At 36.2% G+C, this 19445-nt stretch overlaps 1 protein-coding gene across 2 annotated transcripts; it reads left to right on the top strand.

Moving 5' to 3' along the window:
* Positions 1–16612: 16612 nt before the first annotated feature.
* LOC110633512 (peroxidase 17) lies at positions 16613–18468 on the top strand. Of its 2 annotated transcripts, XM_021782143.2 has the most exons (4): positions 16613–16857; positions 17000–17191; positions 17397–17423; positions 17615–18468. In XM_021782143.2, the coding sequence occupies exons 1-4, from the start codon at positions 16663–16665 to the stop codon at positions 18209–18211; spliced, it is 1011 nt and encodes a 336-aa protein (XP_021637835.2). In that variant the 5' UTR covers positions 16613–16662; the 3' UTR covers positions 18212–18468. The 2 variants fall into 2 exon arrangements, with proteins under 2 accessions (XP_021637835.2, XP_021637836.2); XM_021782144.2 differs by lacking the exon at positions 17397–17423 and having other exon boundaries at positions 16614–16857.
* The last annotated feature ends 977 nt before the right edge of the window (positions 18469–19445 follow it).

Below are 19445 nucleotides of genomic sequence, written 5' to 3'. Positions count from 1 at the left end.
TATATTATATGTTAAAGTTTTAATTACTCAAATTATACCCCATTTCTTGCACTATTATTATCATATACCACAATTTTAATTTTTCATGACATTTTTCAAGTATAATATCATTTATTTTTAATGGACATTTAGGTCAAAAGACAACTCGGGGTGTTAAATGACCACAATGCCCCTGTTCGGGTTGCATTTCTGATTTTTCGGTAACACCGAGTTTCGTCCGTTTTTCGATTTCTCACTTTTTCTTTGTATTAATTAATTAATTTTTCTTTGATATTTCTAATGGTAATTATACTTCAATAGACATTTATTTAAGTCCTAAAAATATTTTTCAGGGTTTCCCGCGGTCCAGTGCTTGTCAACGGTCCACACCGTAACTTCCCGGTGCAGTCACCCATCGCTAGGGTTCTCGGCTCGTTTAACTTGGTTACATTTCATTGCTATTATTTTTCCTTTATTTTTCTTGTATTTTCTTTTCTTGTATTTTCTTTTCTTGTATTTCGTTATTTTATGTCTCCTCACTCATATCTAAGTGTAGTTCTAGGCATCCTAGCTGTCCGGACAACACTGGTCACAGGAACAGTAAAATGCATTACCGAACATAGGGGTGTTACATAATTTCTCAAAAGTTTCATCTTTACGAGCAAAGAAGAATGTCCATGTATATCTTGAATAGTCATCAACAATAACTAAAGGATATGTCTTCCCAGTCTTCCCACCAAGACTAGCAGGAGACACAGGTCCAAACAAATCAAAATGAAGCAATTCTAATGGCCTAGTTGTAGATACAATATTTTTAGATTTAAAAGATGCTCTATTATGCTTTCCTAGTGCACATGCTCCACATTGAAACTCATTTTCATAGTTAATCTTAGGAAGAACTTTAACAAGTTCTTTCTTAGACAATTTTGAGAGTGTATGCATGTTTGCATGTCCTAATCTTCTATGCCATAAATAACTAAAATTATCCAAAGATCTAGACATGTACCATGATTAGTCTCAAAGTTATTCATGTCAAGCAAGTAAACATTATTAGATCTATTGGCAATGAACAATGTGTCATTATCTAGGTTATTGATTGTACAATGAGAAGAAGTAAACTTTATCTCAAAACCTTTATCACAAAGTTGGCTTACACTTAGCAAGTTGTATTTCAAACCTTCAACAAGTGACACATCTTCAATGCAAGGTTTGGCTCCAATTATGCTTCTAATTATTTTTCCTTTTCCTTTATCTCCAAATTTCACATGTCCTCCATCTACCATTGTGATTTTTGAAAACTTGTCCTTTTCATCGGTCATGTGTTTTGAACAACCACTATCTATATACCATTTTTCACTTTTCTTCATCCCTTTGAAGCAAACCTGAAATTTAATCATTTAGCTTTAGGTACCCAAGCAACTTTTGGTCCTTGGGGGTTAGTGACATTAGGTAAGGTTTCCTTTGGCACCCATACCTTCTTTACCTTAAGGAAACCCTTCATAAGTGCACAAAAACTAATCATATGACCTCTTTGATTGCAATAATAACATGTGACATTAGGCAAGGAGGATGTAGATGCTTTAATGAAATGATTCTAGTATTTACCATAGTTCATGAAACCGTCAAAACCAATTTCATATTTTTCATTTGAAATTCTTTGGTTCCTAAGAAGTACATCTAGAGTTTCTTTTCCTTTTGTAAATTTTGCCAAATCATTTGTCAAAGATTCTATTTTAGCTTCAAGAACCTTATTTTTCTCAATGAGCTTTCCACAAGTTTCTTTTGAGTTTTTCAACTCCAAATCTAGCTCTTTAAACAAAGCAATTTATCCTTTGTAAAATTCATTTTCTTTATACACATTGGACATAGCAATATTTTGTGATCTCAATGATTCAATTTCTAAATTCATTTTAATGCATTTTCTCTTATAGTTTCTATACTCATCATACACTTTAGCAAATCCAAGTTCAAGTTCCTCTACATTAGGGGGTTCAAGAGAATTTACCTCATTATCACTTTCCTCTTCCTTTTGTGAACTTTTGACTTTCTCTTCAAATGCCATCATACAAAGATGAGCAGTCTCTTTGTCACTTGATTCATCATTTGAAGATTCTTCACTATTGCTCCATATAACTTTCATAGCTTTCTTGCTTTTGTCTTCTTTTCCTTTCTTCTTTTTGAGCAATGGACATTTGGGCTTGATATGTCCTGGTTTATGACATTCATAACATACAATTTCTTCTTTTGATTCCTTAAAACGTTTATCCTTGGGAGTATAGTTTTTCAAGATTTCTTGTATTTACTTCCTCCCTTCTTGAAAGCTCTTTTGAATTTTTCTTACAAGCATAGCCATTTCATCATCATCATCACTTAAAGCACTTGAGTTGTCACTTGAGTCAACTTTAAGTACAACCCCTTTCTTCTTCTCTTCATCCTTATTGGACTTAAGAGCAATGTTTTTCTTCTTCTTTTGCTCATTTTTAACTTCATCTTTCTTATATACCATCTCATGTGCAATAAGAGATCTGATAAGCTCATCATAAGTGAATGTTCTAAAATCCTTGGTATCTTGGATAACTATAGTTTTTGCTTTCCAAGACGTTGAAAGTGATCTAAGGATTTTCTTCACAAATTTGGCTTCCTCAAATCTTTTACCAAGTTCTTTGAGGAGATTGACAAGATCCGTAAACCTTGTACTCATATCTGCAATTGATTCACCTAGTTTCATCTCAAATAGCTCATAATCTCGGATAAGGAGGTTTGCTTTGGATTCCTTAATGACATCCGTTCCTTCATAAGTGACCTTAAGCTTATCCCAAATTTCCTTAGCAGTTTGACATCCTAAAATACGATTGTATTCATTAAGGTCAAGTGAACAATGCAAAATATTAATAGCTTTAGCATTTACAGAAATTTTCTTCTAATTGTCGACACCATATTTTGGCTGATCCCCGAAATCAATAAACTTTGAAATCGATCCCTAGCACTGAGTCTCCCTTTGCCAGCCAATCACATTTCCGATCTCTCCTCAAAAGAAATCGAATCAATACTAAGTCCCCATATCATTTAAAGCCTCACCGATCTCTCAAACCAATTGTCAAGTCCCCTGAGCAGTCAATTACATTTCCGATCTCTCTTGTCAAACGAGATTGAACCAACATTAGGCCTTCATGCCACCAGTCTTATTGTCGATCTCCCTTTTAAAAGTTTGGGAATAATCGTTTGATAAAGTTAAGGTTCCAATCTGGTTTAATGATGATTCCAATCTTAAGTGTTCAAATCAAAATTTCAATTTTAATCAAGTCCCGTTTAGCGTTTGTTCTCAGCCGATCTCATGCTTACAATGTTTTCCGACCTCTTGCACTTAGATTAATAATCACTTTTAGTTGTTTTTCTAATATTTTCAGACAATCAAGTGCTTATGCAACTTAGACACTTTCCGATCTCATCCAATCATTGAACAAAAAGGGGAACTTCATTTCATTTCAAATTAAAATTTATACAAGTCATTCGACTGGAGGATCACTCCCAGCCTGTTCTACATTTTGTTCGCTTCCTCTCTCACCTTCAGCCTCCTCCTCGCTATCCTCTTCATCTTGGGGAGCCAGGTCCACCATCTAGGAGAAGTCCTCCTCGGGATAACGCTTCCTGAGCTCGGCCAAGAGATCCCCATGAGCGTTCACATAAGCACCGACCTCCCTTGTCACTGCCTCTTCTTCTTTTGCTTTAAGCTCCTCAGTGAGGTGAGCGACTTCAGCAGCTCGGAGCGCCCGAACCTCTTCAAGAACATGAGCCTGCTCGGCCAGCTTATCCTCGTAGAATTTCATCCGCCCCTTAATTTCAGATATGTAGTTTTGGGTGGATGAAAGTTGAGATCGGAGGGAAGAAGCTTCCTGACCCACCTTCTCGACATCCTGCCTCAAGCGGTGAGCCTTCTCCCGGATAATATGTTGGTTCACCAGACTCTCCACGCTCAGGCTCATAGTTTGTGTCAGGATATCGTCGAGGTTGTTCGGGGTTAGCCTATCCCGATCCTCCCGAAGGCAGATGGAGGATCCCAAGACCTTAGCAAAACCCGGGTTCTCTCGAACCGTGCGATTCTTCTCCAGCGAATGGATCAGGATTTGGGCGCTGCGGGAAAGGGTCCTCACAGGTGGTTGGGAAGGACCCCCTTCCGCACTCGAAGCAACTGGAGGGGGTGGTGGCGGCTCTTCTTGACGAGGAGGAGACCGGACCACTTCTATGTCGGGGATCGGCTGTCTCGAGGGTTGAGACGAGCCTCCTTGCATCTCCCCGGGATCATGCCTGGGCGTCTGAAGCAGCTCGGAACGCTTCATCTCCCGCACCTTTTGGGAGACCTCTCTCTTCCGCTTCCGGCTCTCCTTAGAAGCCTCGCCGCTTGCCATACCTGCACAGAGAAAAGGTCAGTGAGATCGCTAAGGCCCAAAGATCAGAGATATAGAAAGTACCAAAGCCGAGGTCAGAGAGCTGAAGCCCGCATTCTTGGCCGGTGACTAGCTGCATAGTCCAATGATGCAGTTCGGCTGTCACTGCATCTAAACAAGAGAATTTCTGTCTGGCCGCCTGATCTTTCAGTTCCATCACCATTAGGCCCTCTTCCCTATTCAGGGTGATGCGCTTCGGAAGTAAGGGGCCCTGGTGTAGCCAGCTACGTGGGAAACCCTCAAAGCCGTTCAGAATTTTGTTCCTCAGAATAAAGAAGCGATTCTTCTAATTCTTCAGGGAGGAGGGCAGATCGGTAAAGAGCCCACAATGTGGCTTCGCCTGAAAGAACCAGTACTCATCGTCCTTTCGGCGAGTTAGCCTATGTAGCTCGGCGAATACCTTCGCCGTTGGACTGAGTCCTTTGGTTCGGCAAAGGCCTCTGAAGGCCACTAGGATCCGCCATGAGTTTGGGTGAACTTGGGCTATGCACACTTGGTGAAATTTTAGAACTTCCTTGAAGAAGTCGTCAAGAGGGAACCGCAACCCGACTTTTAATTGCTCTTCGTATACCATGATCATATCATTCTCTTCGAAGAAGTGATCGGCTCGAAGATTGCTGTGACACTTAATGAGTTCATATGAATCGGGCTGAATGTTGTACTCTTGGCTGAACGACTGCAGGTCAGTTTCTTGAAGGATTGATGGCAGCTCGTCCATGAGAAGGTTTTCTCTCCCTGAAGAATGTGTTTGCCTCGAGGATGCTGCTTGACCGCGGGCTGGAATGGAGGTCCTAAGGGGTTCAGATCGCCCGCTTGTTCCGACTACCTCTACCTCATCTGACGACCATGAGACCTGAACGGAAGGGGGGCTTGCCGCTCTCTGACCCTTGGCGCCGCACATTTTCAAAGAAAAGAGGAAATTTAAACTAAAAGAAAGATCAAAACCCTTACTGGAGTGTGATCGGTGTCGGAAGAACTTGAAAAAATGAGAGGATTTTGGAATCGCTCGGGAGAGGCTGAAAATGACATAAGGAAGCAACTGGCTGACCCGTCCCTTATTTATACCCGTCTGAGCATTTAATGCTCACGGTGTCCCAAGCGGCGCATCGGTTAGCGGGATTCGCCAGTCTTTTCTGACACGTCTCACGAATATTCCGGAGATTCCATAAGGAGATCGGCTAGTTAGAGATCGGCAGATTGAGATAGATATTTTGAATCACAAATCGGTTAAGGGTCATTCAAATTAAGAGTCGGATCAGGTAAATACTTCAGAGATCGGAAAATAACTAATACAATAATAATAAAATGATAATTGAAGAAATAAAAATTTTATTTCCAAAAGGTCGGATTACATCATTTGGGCGATCTCTAGAGATTGGATTACATTAAAAGTCGGATTACATCATTTGGGCGATCTCTAGAGATCGGATTACATTGAAGGTCAGATTACATTATTTGGGCGATCTCTAGAGATCAGCAGTACACCTTATCTAGTGAAGGCCTATGTCAAAGCCTAGTCTCGTAGCTGAATCAAAAGATGTGTCTGATCAGGAGACCGGCCATCGACATCGGATAGATGTATAGCTCAGATGGGGTGACTATGACTCTCATAAGGATAAGAGAGATCGTCACCAATGTTATCGCTCAGAATTGAGCCGCTGTCGGAACACCCAGTGTGATAAGAAGCCAAAAGAGCTTCGAGGGGCGGTCACTAGTGATAGAAGGGAAATTAGCAGTCTTCTCGCCCGAAATCGGTTCGCCGATTACATCGGCCAACCGATTCAAGGTTAACATGATCGACATTCTCGATCCGGTCAGAATTAGTCGATTCTCTCATCACATCGAGGTAGCCATAGTGATCTTCCGATCACCGGGATCGAAAATTTTCAGTCGGTGAATAAGGCGAACAGCCGAAAAAAGATCAAAAGCCGCCATTATGACCAGAATTGTTGCCGGAATGGGAAAAGTGAGAGAGAAAGAAGAAAAATGAAATGTGGGAGGATTTCCCGTCGAGGGTATATATAGAGAAGGTCTGAGCATTTATTGCTAGCAGAAAACGAAGCGGACGTCTCAGAAATCGAAGGAATAAATGCTTTGACTGAACCAAACCAGATAAAGGAGAAGACTGGAGTGGGAGAGATCAGAAGAAGGGGGCCCGGCATGAGAGATCGGAAAAGGATCGTGTTAGAAAGATCGAAAGGAAGAGGAGATCGAAAAGCAAGGAGAATAAGACAACTTCCAATAACCGTCATCATAATCAGAGCCGAGGTAATTAAAGCGTTGCAGACGAGATCTCCACCGCACGCCTCATTTGCAGAATCGCCCACATTACTGACAGGTGCCAGAGTATGTCATGACAGTCCTGTACATCCCAATCTCCACCGTTGATCTTACTTGTAAGGATGAGCCCGGAGCCCTTGGATCAAAGAAGAAGACGACAAGACCGGCGCCTTTTATTCGTAGCCCTCGGATCGCCCTGGACAAGAAAATTTGGAACCGTCATATTAGAAGAGTAAAAGGACAAATATTCTGAAAAGGATCTCAGCCGTTCATTCTGATTCTCTTTAATTCCCAAGCAACAGATCATGTCCTTTAAAATCCAAACCTTCCATCTCCCTCAAAGAAAATCCTGACCCTTCATGGGGAGCACCCGGTCCCTATAAATACCTGCATGAAAACTGTTCAGGGGAACGAAAAAAAAGGTGGTGATTATAGTGGAGAGGCTCTAAAAATTGATTCAGTTTTACTACTCTGCTATTTTTAAGCTAAAAAGACTTTAGAAACCAGTTTTCTAAAGTATTTTCTTTGAAGAAGTGTTGGACACTGGAACTCTTGATTTTCAGTTTGTTCATTGCTCTGCGATACCCTTTCTTAAGTTTCATTTCTGTTTTCATCACCTTTATATCCACTATTATTTTCTGAGCTCAATCTCATTCATTATCATTCCGGCTCGACTACATGCTAACTAGGCATTCGTCATTTCAAGGCAAGCATTAGTCCCCAGACTATTAGCCCGCAACTCTGCAACATTCGCGACTCCATAGTTAGTTCAATAGGTTCAACTTCCTGCAGGTGAGTGTCTGAACCGTTGCCTTATCCAGTGTTCGTCTTTATTTTCTTTTTATTTATGCTCGTAATTTTCGTTAAAGTTTGTCTTGTGTCAGAAGGTCCCACGTAGGTGGTTTTTCTCATGAGTTTATCTTTTGATACAACAGTTCATGTTATTTATTTATTCTTGATCTTTATTTATCTCCCAATGCGGGTGTTCGGGTTACAGGTAACTTATAGGTAGTTTGATAAAGTGTTGGTAGCAGTATCTTAACATAAGAGTTTTTTTTTTTAAATAAACTTTCGGATAATAAATCAAAGAGTTATGAAGTCGAACCACTAGACTAGCTCGAGAAGATGACTGGGTAAGGTGGAAAGTCGGAGTAAAATTGAATTTCAGATTAGCAAATGAAATAGAGCAAATATTGCCTGCCGAAAGGTATTAGTAAGGCGATCACATAGGAGGTCGGTAAAATTCAGTCTGATATCCCCTATCTAGTCATGAGGTACCAATGAGTTAAAAGAAGCCTCATTCGGGTCCCCGGCATCTTCGGATGCCAGAACCCTTAGTCTTAGGCTCTTATGATGTGTAGCTGTAATCAAATTTTAAGAGGTCGGAAAAGTCCTTATCCGACTCTCATTCAAGTAAAAGAGATCGGAGGAGAGTTCTTATCCGATTCTCAACCAAAAATTTTAATAAATATTTAAAAGAGATCGGAGGAGAGTTCTTATCCGATTCTCAATCAAAAATTTTAATAAATATTTAAAAGAGATCGGAGGAGAGTTCTTATCCGATTCTCAACCAAAAATTTTAATAAATATTTAAAAGAGATCGGAGGAGAGTTTTTATCCGATTCTTAACCAAAATTTTAATAAATATTTAAAAGAGATCGAAGAAGAGTTCTTATCCGATCTCCAATCGAATTTTAACACATACGCAAAACAATCCCATAAATGAAAAACCGCTACGCGACATCAATTCACTAAGGTCGTCTCATTTACTTGTGTATCTGGGTAATCTGAATTAGTGAAAAATCAAATATTCCCTTTTATCAAAAGGATTAACATTTCCATTCGAACCCCCCTAACTATTGATTTTAATTTATAAAGAGCGTAAGGTTAAATCTGCTCACCCTCATTGAGGGACGAGGTGGGGTGTCTAACACCTTCCCCACCCGTTTACGAATCCCGAACCTAGAATCTCTGTATTTGAAGTGGTTTCATTTTAATTTGCATTTCACAAATGGTTTTCTTTAATTTCCCTCAAAATTAAAGTGGCGACTCCTCACTCCTTCCCACGTCGGTGAGGGTTCATCCAGGCGACCGCAAAATACCTTGCGACACCAATCATTGTCATCATATTCATCTTCAATTTTAGGAACTTTGGTGTTTCCTTCACCATCTTTTTGTGGAACATATGGACCATTTTTAATAATTCTCCATGCGTCAATATCCACGGATTGTATGAAATTTCTCATTCTAACTTTCCAAAATGAGTAATTAGTGTCATTGAAGAATGGTGGTCTAGTAGTTGAGTAGCCTTCAGCAAGTGGTGCGGGTATACCGGCAGTGTTGCTAGATGAACTAGCCATTGGGGATCACTCAAGTTTGTGACACCTTAAGCAAGAGAGACAAACTTTGATACCAATTTGTTGTCCCAAAATAGTCCAAGAGGGGGGGGGGGGGGTGAATTGGACTTAAACAATTTTTCGGCCCTTACTTGTAGCCTAATGAAAAATTGCGGCTTTGTTCAACTAGATGCTCCTATATATAGTGAAAGTGATATGTGTTTCAAGAATGTATCCCTAAATTGAAATTTAAGCCTCAATCAATATTTATAGCAATTTTTGACATAATATGTATCACAAAATATTCAACTAATTTCTCAACCTACTCAATATATCTTCAAGTATATCAACTCAATCTATTCAATCAACATTCAATATCATGCATAGATATTAAATTACACAAAAGTAAAGATATTAAGGTTAGAGAAATCAAACATAATGATTTTTATAGTGGTTCGGCTTAACTAGCCTACATCCACTCTCTCAAAGAACCCTATTTGAGTCTTCTCTCTACTATTTGCTCTTTTAAAGGCAACAGACCAAAAGCCCTTTACAACTTTTTCAACTCCAAGTTTTTACTAAGGTAGCTTGAACCCTTAACAAGTGCTATCTCAAGCACTCACACTCACAAGCTTTAATAGGTGCTTGTACAACCTCTCTTAAATGCAATTTAATGTTTTAACACTCACTCTCACTCAATACAAATCAATCTATTAAGAAGAGATGAGTTGATTTGCTAATGGTAGCTCAAATATTTTAAAGCTCTTGAATGAAAGCAATAAATAAAAATCAAGATTGGAGTGCAATTGTAAGCTTTCATCAAGTGTAAAATGAAGTAAAGAAAATGTATTTATAGTTTCAAATCATTTTAGACTGTTTGAAACCTTTTTAGAACGTTACACACTCTGTTTTAGGCAAAATAGTCATTATTTTGTCTTTTTGCATGAAGTAGAGTAACTCTGATCATTTAGCAAACTAATGAAATTTTTTGGCAACAGTAGCAAACTAGTTAGCAAACTATAATTTTAGCAAAAGCATTAGCAAACTAATATTTTAACAAACAAGTTAGCAAACTAATTTACCAGATGCCTATTTTAAATTGTAATATTTAAAAATCTAATTTAGACCTTAAGAGAAATATATATTTCAATAGCAATATCCAAGATCATGATGAGAGAAAATTTTATAAAGTAATTGAAAGAGAAATTATTTTTGAGCTCCAATTGACTAAAACTTTCATCTATTCTTTTTACACAAATCTTAATACTCAATTTCTAACTCTATGACTTTCATACATTCACTTCGGTCTTATCTTTCATAATCTTGTTCTTTCTCAACTTAGATTCATCTTGAGATGCCTTTGAGTGTCCTTCCTCCTTAGATACTACTTCAAAGATTCTTCATGAATAAGACAAAGAATCTACACATCGCTTGAAATTGAGTTAGATAGATTATAGTTGAGTTTTGTTATCATCAAAATCAATGTTCATTTTGAGCTATACGGGGTCAACATAATTAAAATTAATATGATAGTATTTAAATATCTGATTAGTTAACTTTAATATCGATTTAAAGGTTCAAAATCTATGTTTATTCAACTGAGTCCGAAAATTATTTTTCAAGTGTTTTTTATAATATAATTTTGATATTATTTATTATAATTTTGAAAATATAAAAAATAAAATTTAAATTATATTATTAAAATAAAATAATTAATAATTTGCACAAACGAATAAATTTAGAATTGAAAATGAAAACCTCTCATTCATCAAACTGACGTTTGTGTTCTTATATACAAAATATTGAGAAATGAAAATATCAAGAAGAAAAATAAAATATTAAGAACAGAAAAAAAAAAAAAATCTGTTCTTGGATATCTTCTACGCACCGTTTCCGCTTACACACTGCACATCGTTTTATTCCGGTTCCTATTTCTGTTCTTGTTCTTTTCTTCCCTTCATTTGTTCTGTCAACGCTGCGTTTCAATATAAATAAAGCTTTTAGATGATGCTGCTTTCATTAGACTCATTATGAGATAACACCATGCATTATTAAGAAAGGATCTTTAGTTTAGCTTATGAAATTAGCTTATAAATATTTCAGGTTTGTAAGTTAATTTAAATTTATAAATATTTAAAATTTTAAATAATTATTTGATAAATATTTTATAAAAAATAGTTTATAAATATATTTACTATTAAAACAATTAAAAATACATATTAAATAATATTTATGACAAAATTTAAAAAATTTAATAAAAATAATATAATAAAATATTTAATTAAACTAATTTATAAACATAATATTTATAAGTATCAAAATAAAAAATTGAGTCATTCTAATTTCTTTTTAATTTATAAATTTAATTTATAAACTTAAAATTTATTATAAATAAATATAATAATATATTTTTAAAGCTTATAAAGAATACATATTAAATAATATTTATGACAAAATTTAAAAAATTTAATAAAAATAATATAATAAAATATTTAATTAAACTAATTTATAAACATAATATTTATAAGTATCAAAATAAAAAATTGAGTCATTCTAATTTTTTTTAGCTTATAAATTTAATTTATAAACTTAAAAATTATTATAAATAAATATAATAATATATTTTTAAAGCTTATAAAGGTGATTTGGCCATCTAAGTTAAGGAAAACACCTTCTAAATTCAAACATCCAAAAAAATTATAATTTAAAATGAAAAGAAGTTTTCTCTGCTTAGTGAGAGCCTCCTGAGTTTCTAATTTGTGGTCGTCCCTTACCCTTGTGGGCAAGGGACGTCTCCTCACCAGCTAAAGATATTGGTTTTTCATTGTCACCTTCAGTTTGGTTTTATGACTAGTTTTGTCTGTGTTTTCTTATTGGCAAATTTGAGCTTCAAGGTGAGTGGTTTATTGTTGATCGACGTCTGGTGTTTGTTTCTATGGCTTGTCTCTTTGGGATTAGTTTCAGGCTGACTAGTAATCTAAGGGCAGTGACAGTGCCGTATGAGCCGTTGGTTATTGATCCTTAGTTATAGGAGAATGAGACCCCTGAACTCTGTCCAGCCGTTCTCGATATCGTTAGCAACTCCATAATTCTTAGCTGTTCTTCGACAGTAACATGTTCTCTTCGATCATCGGTGTTCATGGGTCGATGTTGTCTGGGCGAAGAGCTTCTTGATTTCGGGTGACCTGTTTCTCCTCTTGAATATTCTCAGCAGTGCACTCTCCGTTCTTATGCTACATGTGTGATCGTCAGCTTTTGGCTGTTGGTGGCTCCATAGTCGGTAGGGGTGGTTAGAGTTTTGCCATTTTCTGCGTTTAGGCCTTAGGCTTTTTTTATTTGAGCTAGTTTGATTGCTTTAGATAGACTTTGTAACTTAAGCTGTGAACCATGCATCCATTCTTTCATCTAATGTATATACTTGGCAAGTGGCAGCGTCCCAAAAAAACATGGAGGCGGGGCCTGTATATTGTTTCCCCAACTTGGACACTGGGATAATCTAAAAATTATGCAATCTCATAGGCCAAACGCTAAACCAATTAACATTTTCTGGACACTATTGCCTACGCTTTGTCCAAAATGCCCATGCATCATCATCATCATTTCTCACATTAATGTTGATGATATTCTTAATTTCTTATTGCATCCCAGATATATTTTATACACAGTCTTCCCAGGAACACGCTATTTAGTAAATTATTATAATTTTTTTTAGTAAAATTGCTATGATTTATGTCACGACCCAACCTATGGGCCGGACCGGCACTAGGACCTGGGCCAGCCTAAAGCCCCCGAGGCCCGTAGTAAGCCTTAACTGTTCATTTACCCAATTCTAAGGCCCATTTGGGCCCAATTTCAAGAAAACAAACAGACAAAGTCCGGCCATAAAAATAGACTTTCCAACGGGGAGTTTTTGACTCACCCGACCTGTAAACACAATATATAGTCATTTGGGGAGCTCAGCTCACCCTCCACATACTCATCAGCATAATAATAAATGGGAGCTCAGCTCCCTCATCCAATCCATCAAACATGCATAGCATATTAAGTTTACAGGTCCCAAAATAATAATTTAGTTTATAGACCCAAAATCAAATAAACATTTCTAACACATGCGAAAATTCTAAGATTTAATAAGTTTATACAAACAGTAATAATTGACCTGCGAGGGAAAAAAGCAGGTTTACCAAAAATAAAATCCTCCTGTAGCCTGAAAAAAATATTGAACAGGAGTGAGCGTTCGACTCAGAGAGTAAAATATCAATTTTAACCATAATCTCTATAATTATCTAGTACTAATGCAACCTGTGGAGTGAAATGCAACATCAGCAATAAATTCACATCATAGCATCAAAAAGGTAATTTGGAGCACTCACGCACCCTGTAGCATCAATCATAATATATGGGAGCTGATCCCCATCTGACTCTCTTAAATCCAACACGTGCCGTGAAGAACTCAGCTCGGACTTCCACTTAATAACCAAATCGAGGGTCCCAGCGAAGAACTCAAGCCGTGACTACCCCTCGAAGGATCGGGTCCCAGCGAAGAACTCAAGCCGTGACTACCCGTCCTATCCATAGTCCACACCACATCACACGCACGCCAACGCACGCACACTGCTCCAAATTACCGCAACAACATTCATGGCACTTTAACAGTTATCAATGCAACATAAATCGTGCCTAGAGTTTAAGTACATAAATATATGCATATAAGTGATGTATGGGCATGCTGAACATATAATAATATCGAAATTACAATTAAAATTAATATTTTACTCACAGACTTGACGACAATCACTGTGGCGGCTGGGCGGAGGAAGAAGGCTATCCCGGCTCACCTGACAATTATAGTACAATTATTTAATACAATCTGACTCAATACAAACAAAGAAAAAGACCAATTACGTCCTAAGTCGTGCCGAAAATCCGGCAGAGTCTCCCCTATACCTAGGACCTACCCAACCTGCAAAAGGGTTCAAAACACACTTCTATACTCACAATCCATATATCCACAGTTCAATCATATCACACAGCCCCTCCTGGGCCCATCAAATCAGTCATCCATCACAATACGCAAAATTTCAATTTAGTCCTTATTATTAATCAATTTTGCAAAAACTGCCCAAACAAGCTCTAAAAATTATAAAATTTTGCCCCGCGGTCCTTAGCAATATTACTAAGCTATTGCAAAAAGAATTGTAATTTTCTAAGCTAACACGAATATTTTATGGATTTTTAATCCTATTTAAGCACTAGAAAATTATGAAAAAGCAAGGTTCGGGTTTACCTTTGCCGATTCCGACTTCGGAAACGCGCTCGGGACGTCTGACAATGGGGGGCTAGCCAAAACCTCGGTCCAATTCGGAGACTTTTCCAGAACGGTCCGTCTCGGCCCAAATTTGCGCATCGGCCAATCGCCGAATTTCCGCGAATCGAGGATACCTACACGAAGCCCATAACACGGGGGTTAGTACATAAATTTTTCAGAATTTTCTAAGCTCATTTAATGCTCGAAAATACACTGCGAAATTCCGTGGGACCCACCGAAAAACGGTGTCGGAAAAATTTGAAATTTATGTCGTTGCGAAGCTCTCGACGAGTGAAGCGTGCTGGTAGCCTCGGTTTTCTCGTGGGATTCACGGTTTTCGAGAAATCTAGCCCAAAAGTCGAAATGGGCTAAAATCTTCCCGAGCAAAAATCGGACAAACCGCTTGATGGATTTCGGCGTTCTTGGTGTCTATGGAAAGCTCTCGCTGAGTAGATGATTTTAGACACAAGACCCGGTCCAATTGGTGGCCGGATGGGCCGGATTTGGCCGGGGAAGCTGAATCGACGCGGCGTACAGGGGCGCGTTACCGAAGTTTTTCCATTGCTTGGGCGACGGCCACGGCCGGGAGGGTCGGGCGTGGCACGGCCTACTGGGGTCAAGGTGGTCGCGGCTGGGGGTGGGGAGGAGAGAGAAAAGAGAGAGAAAAGGGAGAGGGACGACGCGCGCGGGGAAGAAAAAGGGAAGAAGGAAAAGGGCCGGTCCGATTCGATCGGTCCGATCCGGTCCGGTTCGATTCGGCCGGTTCGATTCAGAATACAAAATTTTGAATTTTTACTCTGCCTCGGGACCGAAAACGAGGTCCAAAAATTCTGAAAAAATTCCAGAAAACTCAGAAAAATACGTAGACTCCAAATATAATTTTAGTTTTGCCACGTGGTCTTTAAATTAATTTTTAAAAATCATCAAAGTTTATATTTTCGAAAAATCGAACCCGATTTTTAAAATCTGAAAAATCTCAAAAAAATTTCAAAAATTTAATAAAATTAAAATACCAAAAATGCTCATAAAATTAAAAATTTTGGGGTGTTACAATTTAACTAAAAAGCATGTTGCTTCTTTGAGCCTTATTGTAAAGGTTAGTATGACAAAGGAAGAATTTAAATATTACACAAATCACTAATAAAATGTTAATTCAATAATATTCAAATTGTCTTAAATATTATAATATTAAAATATTTTTATAATTATAAAATTTCTAATTTGAATTTAGATAAATCAAATCACTTTAATATTTTCTTAATAAAAAAATAAGATAGTTTTTCTTTCTTATGTATTATTGTTACAATTTAGAATTCATTAAGAAATATTTTAAAATTATTTAAAAATTTTAAATATATCAAATTAAATTAAAAGAGTGTACCATTAAAATCATTTGAAAACTGAGAGAGTGTACCATTAAAATGATTATATCATAAAAGATTAATAATTTAAACTCTTGTATCTTTTAAAAATTTTCAGTGTAAAAATAATAACATTTTTAATTTGCAATAAAGAATATAAAATCTTTCAACTTTGATGATTCATTTTGAATTTAAGATAAAAAGAAAGTTATAATTATTTATGGGGATTAATTATCTCCTTTTTGACTTTCATAATTGGCTATAAATTCAAGGAACCTTGCATTACTGTACAAGAAATGCATGAATTTGTTTAATTCTTCTATCGAGAAATTATTAGGTATATTCGGTATAAATATACTATTTTTTATAATTATGTGAGACTCATTTTTTATATTATAAAAAGGATTTATTTTTCTGTGAGAGAAGAAATACTATTTTTTAATACTCTGATATATCTAATAATTAGTCTTTTCGGTATGCAGAAATCTCATAGCACATAAATGGTTTCTTTCCCTGCATTACATGCACTTAATTGCTTAGCAAGTAGAATGGAAATTGGCAAACCAGGACACCTAAGTGAAAACATCTACTGATATGCATTTATCCTGATTCTTGATTGCTTGTACAGCAACTGCAACATTCTGCCTATTGTCCATTTACTACTCCATGGTTTTTAGCTCACAAATTAATCAGTCATTCCAAAATGAAAAAACTATCCCACTTGATAGCTGCCACTGTATATGTAATTTAAGAAGATAGAACTCAAAACTTTGTGAGTGAGGATGTATCGGAAGCATACAAAGTATCTAAATCCCTTTACTATGCCCATCACCCCATGACGTGGCATCCATTACATACACATTCATTCAGCCATCAGTCCAAGAAGTTTATAAGTCCATAGAAAGCACCAAAATTAGACCACATCTCACACAATATCAACTCGTGCCCAAAACATGTCTCCTCTCTTTACAGCCTTTCTTCTACTGGCAGCCATGGCCTCTGCAGCGCCACTCCGGCCAGAATTCTACTTTCGGACATGCCCGGAAGCTGAATTAATAGTGAGGAAAGTGATGAGGAAGGCTATGATTAGAGAACCAAGAAGTGTTGCCTCCGTCATGCGCTTTCAATTCCATGATTGCTTTGTTAATGTAAAAAACTATAGTGCATAACCAAAAAGCTCTCTACCCTTTCATTTTTTTTATGTCAATTAAGATATTTAATCAATGTTTCTTGATTTTATCTGATTTTATTTTTGAAATTCCAATTCTTGTTTTGCATTTCTCGTAAAAGGGTTGTGATGCTTCTGTTTTGCTGGATGATACATCAACCATGCTAGGAGAGAAACTTGCTCTTTCCAATATAAATTCTCTAAGGTCTTATGAAGTTATAGACGAAATCAAGGAAAAGTTAGAGAAGGTCTGTCCAGGAACTGTTTCTTGTGCAGATATAATTGTCATGGCTGCTAGAGATGCTGTTGCTCTGGTAATTTATTCTTGCTAACTTTGATCTTTGGTTGATTTTCTCTCTCTATATAACCCATCAACTTGGCCCTAATACACATGGTTATTGGTTCTTTAGCTATTGAGGTATTCTCACCGACTATTCTGTGAGATAGGTCCTTTTTGTTCGACTTTTTTCAACTAGTCAATTATTACAGCATTAATCTTTACACGAAAATAGTGCACAGGTTACCATTGATCATGCTGGGTCTCATGTAAGTCTCATCAATCTATCTGTTGCACATTTGCATACAATAATTTCTCGCCAATGAGACCACTCTTTTACATAGTCTGGGAATGGAAGATGGCAAGAGGGCTTGATGAAGCCCACATTTTAGCAGTAGCTGGTTTTGATTATTATCTGAAAATTGTATTCTTCCTTCTGTCAATTTGTCTTGTTTACCAGACTGGAGGACCTGACTGGAAGGTGAAGTTAGGGAGACAAGATAGCTTGACAGCGAGCCAAGAAGACTCGAACAATATCATGCCAAGTCCAAGAGCCAATGCAAGCCTTCTCATAGACCTCTTCGCAAGATTCAATCTCTCTATCAAGGATCTTGTAGCCCTTTCAGGGTCACATTCCATTGGTCAAGCTAGGTGTTTCTCTATAGTGTTTAGGCTCTATAATCAATCTGGAACAGGCAAACCAGATCCAACCATTGAGCCAAGATACAGACAAAAACTAAACGAACTGTGTCCCCTTGGTGGAGATGGAAATGTGACAGGAGACCTTGATGCAACACCAACTACGTTTGATAATGTATATTTCGAGGACTTGGTTGCAGGAAGAGGGTTTCTTAATTCTGATCAAACACTTTTCACATTTCCTCAAACAAGCGAGTATGTGAGATTGTTTTCCAAGGACCAACATGCTTTTTTCAAGGCCTTTGTTGAGGGAATGATAAAGATGGGTGACTTGCAGTCTGGGAGGCCTGGAGAGATCAGAACCAATTGCAGAGTGGTCAATAGCCGCCGGCCTGTTGATGTGCACTTCGAGTCTTGAAGTATTGAGGGAAAAAGACTAATTACAGTTAGATTAAAGAATCTGTCATAGATTAGGGAGGTTGAGAAGGACTAGAGAAATCATATAATAGTGCAACATGTCTTCTTGGATAATGTTATAGTGGGTGAAACTGTTATGTGAGAGTGTTGCAATCAATTTAATCCTTTATTATGTGCACGCTTCTGGTTGGAATCTTTGAAAATAGAAGGAATTATATCAAACATGGAAAACATTTTCCTTGCTTTTTTTTTTCTTCTTTTTATACTCTTTCGTTGTATTTATCCTTCTTTATTTCTTCTTTTAATGAATAATCCTTCATATAAGATGGTGATGTTCAATTTCAAGTTTAAAGAGAGAAAAGAGAAAATAATATAAAATTCACCGCTATCTTGTATAACGAAAAAATAATATTGAGTAAGATAAATAGGTAGACTTGATATGCAATGACAGACTCAGGGGTTGATAGGGTAATTCTTAAAATTTTAATTTTTAATTGAAAATATGTTAAATCTGAGCATGTAATAGGTATAATAGACTCCCACATTTTCAATAATAATAATAATAATAATAATAATTTTAAAATATTTATATTTATTTATTGATCTGATTAAATAAAAAATTTGATAAGTACATATTCTAAAAATTTTAAAAATCTTTTTTGTCAACAAAAATAAAAAATTAATTACTTTTATTTTTAAAAGTCATTTAAAATAATTTTATATAATAAAAAATGAATTAAAAAAAACTATAATTTTGAGCAAAAAATATTAAGAGATATTTAAATTTAAATGTTTTATTCAGGGCAGAGTCGTAAAAAATTTAAATAAGTGGGGTGAAAAAATTTTATTTTATTTAATTTAAGGAAAAAATATTATATACAATAATAAATTATCTACTGATTATAAAAAAATAAATTATCTGCTAAAAAAATAATTTATAAAAATTTTTAATGTGTAAAAAGGAAAATAATATCATAAAATAATAAATTCTCAATATAATTTTAAATTTACAATTGTATTTGATAAATCTCTATTTTTTTTTTTTTTTTTTGAAAGCATGGTTGGTTGCTTAATTTTTCATTCAAAAACATATTTCAATATATGTAATTAAGAAATAATTTAACAATTTACCGATCTTCCATTCAATTATGCAATCAAGTTTTCATAATTTTTATTGCACAAAATACTCTTAATGTAGTAAGTAATATCAATGCTAATTTTACAAGTAAATATAC

Source organism: Hevea brasiliensis, chromosome 7 (assembly GCF_030052815.1).
Source record: "Hevea brasiliensis isolate MT/VB/25A 57/8 chromosome 7, ASM3005281v1, whole genome shotgun sequence".
NCBI classification, from domain to species: Eukaryota; Viridiplantae; Streptophyta; class Magnoliopsida; order Malpighiales; family Euphorbiaceae; genus Hevea; species Hevea brasiliensis.
This window is presented reverse-complemented; position numbering and strand designations above follow the sequence as displayed.

Coding starts and splice junctions, on each gene's coding strand:
- LOC110633512 (XM_021782143.2), top strand. CDS start 16,663: ATGTCTCCTCTCTTTACAGCCTTTCTTCTACTGGCAGCCATGGCCTCT. Junction 16,858..16,999: donor TCCATGATTGCTTTGTTAAT/GTAAAAAACTAT, acceptor TTCTCGTAAAAG/GGTTGTGATGCTTCTGTTTT. Junction 17,424..17,614: donor TTGATCATGCTGGGTCTCAT/GTAAGTCTCATC, acceptor CTTGTTTACCAG/ACTGGAGGACCTGACTGGAA.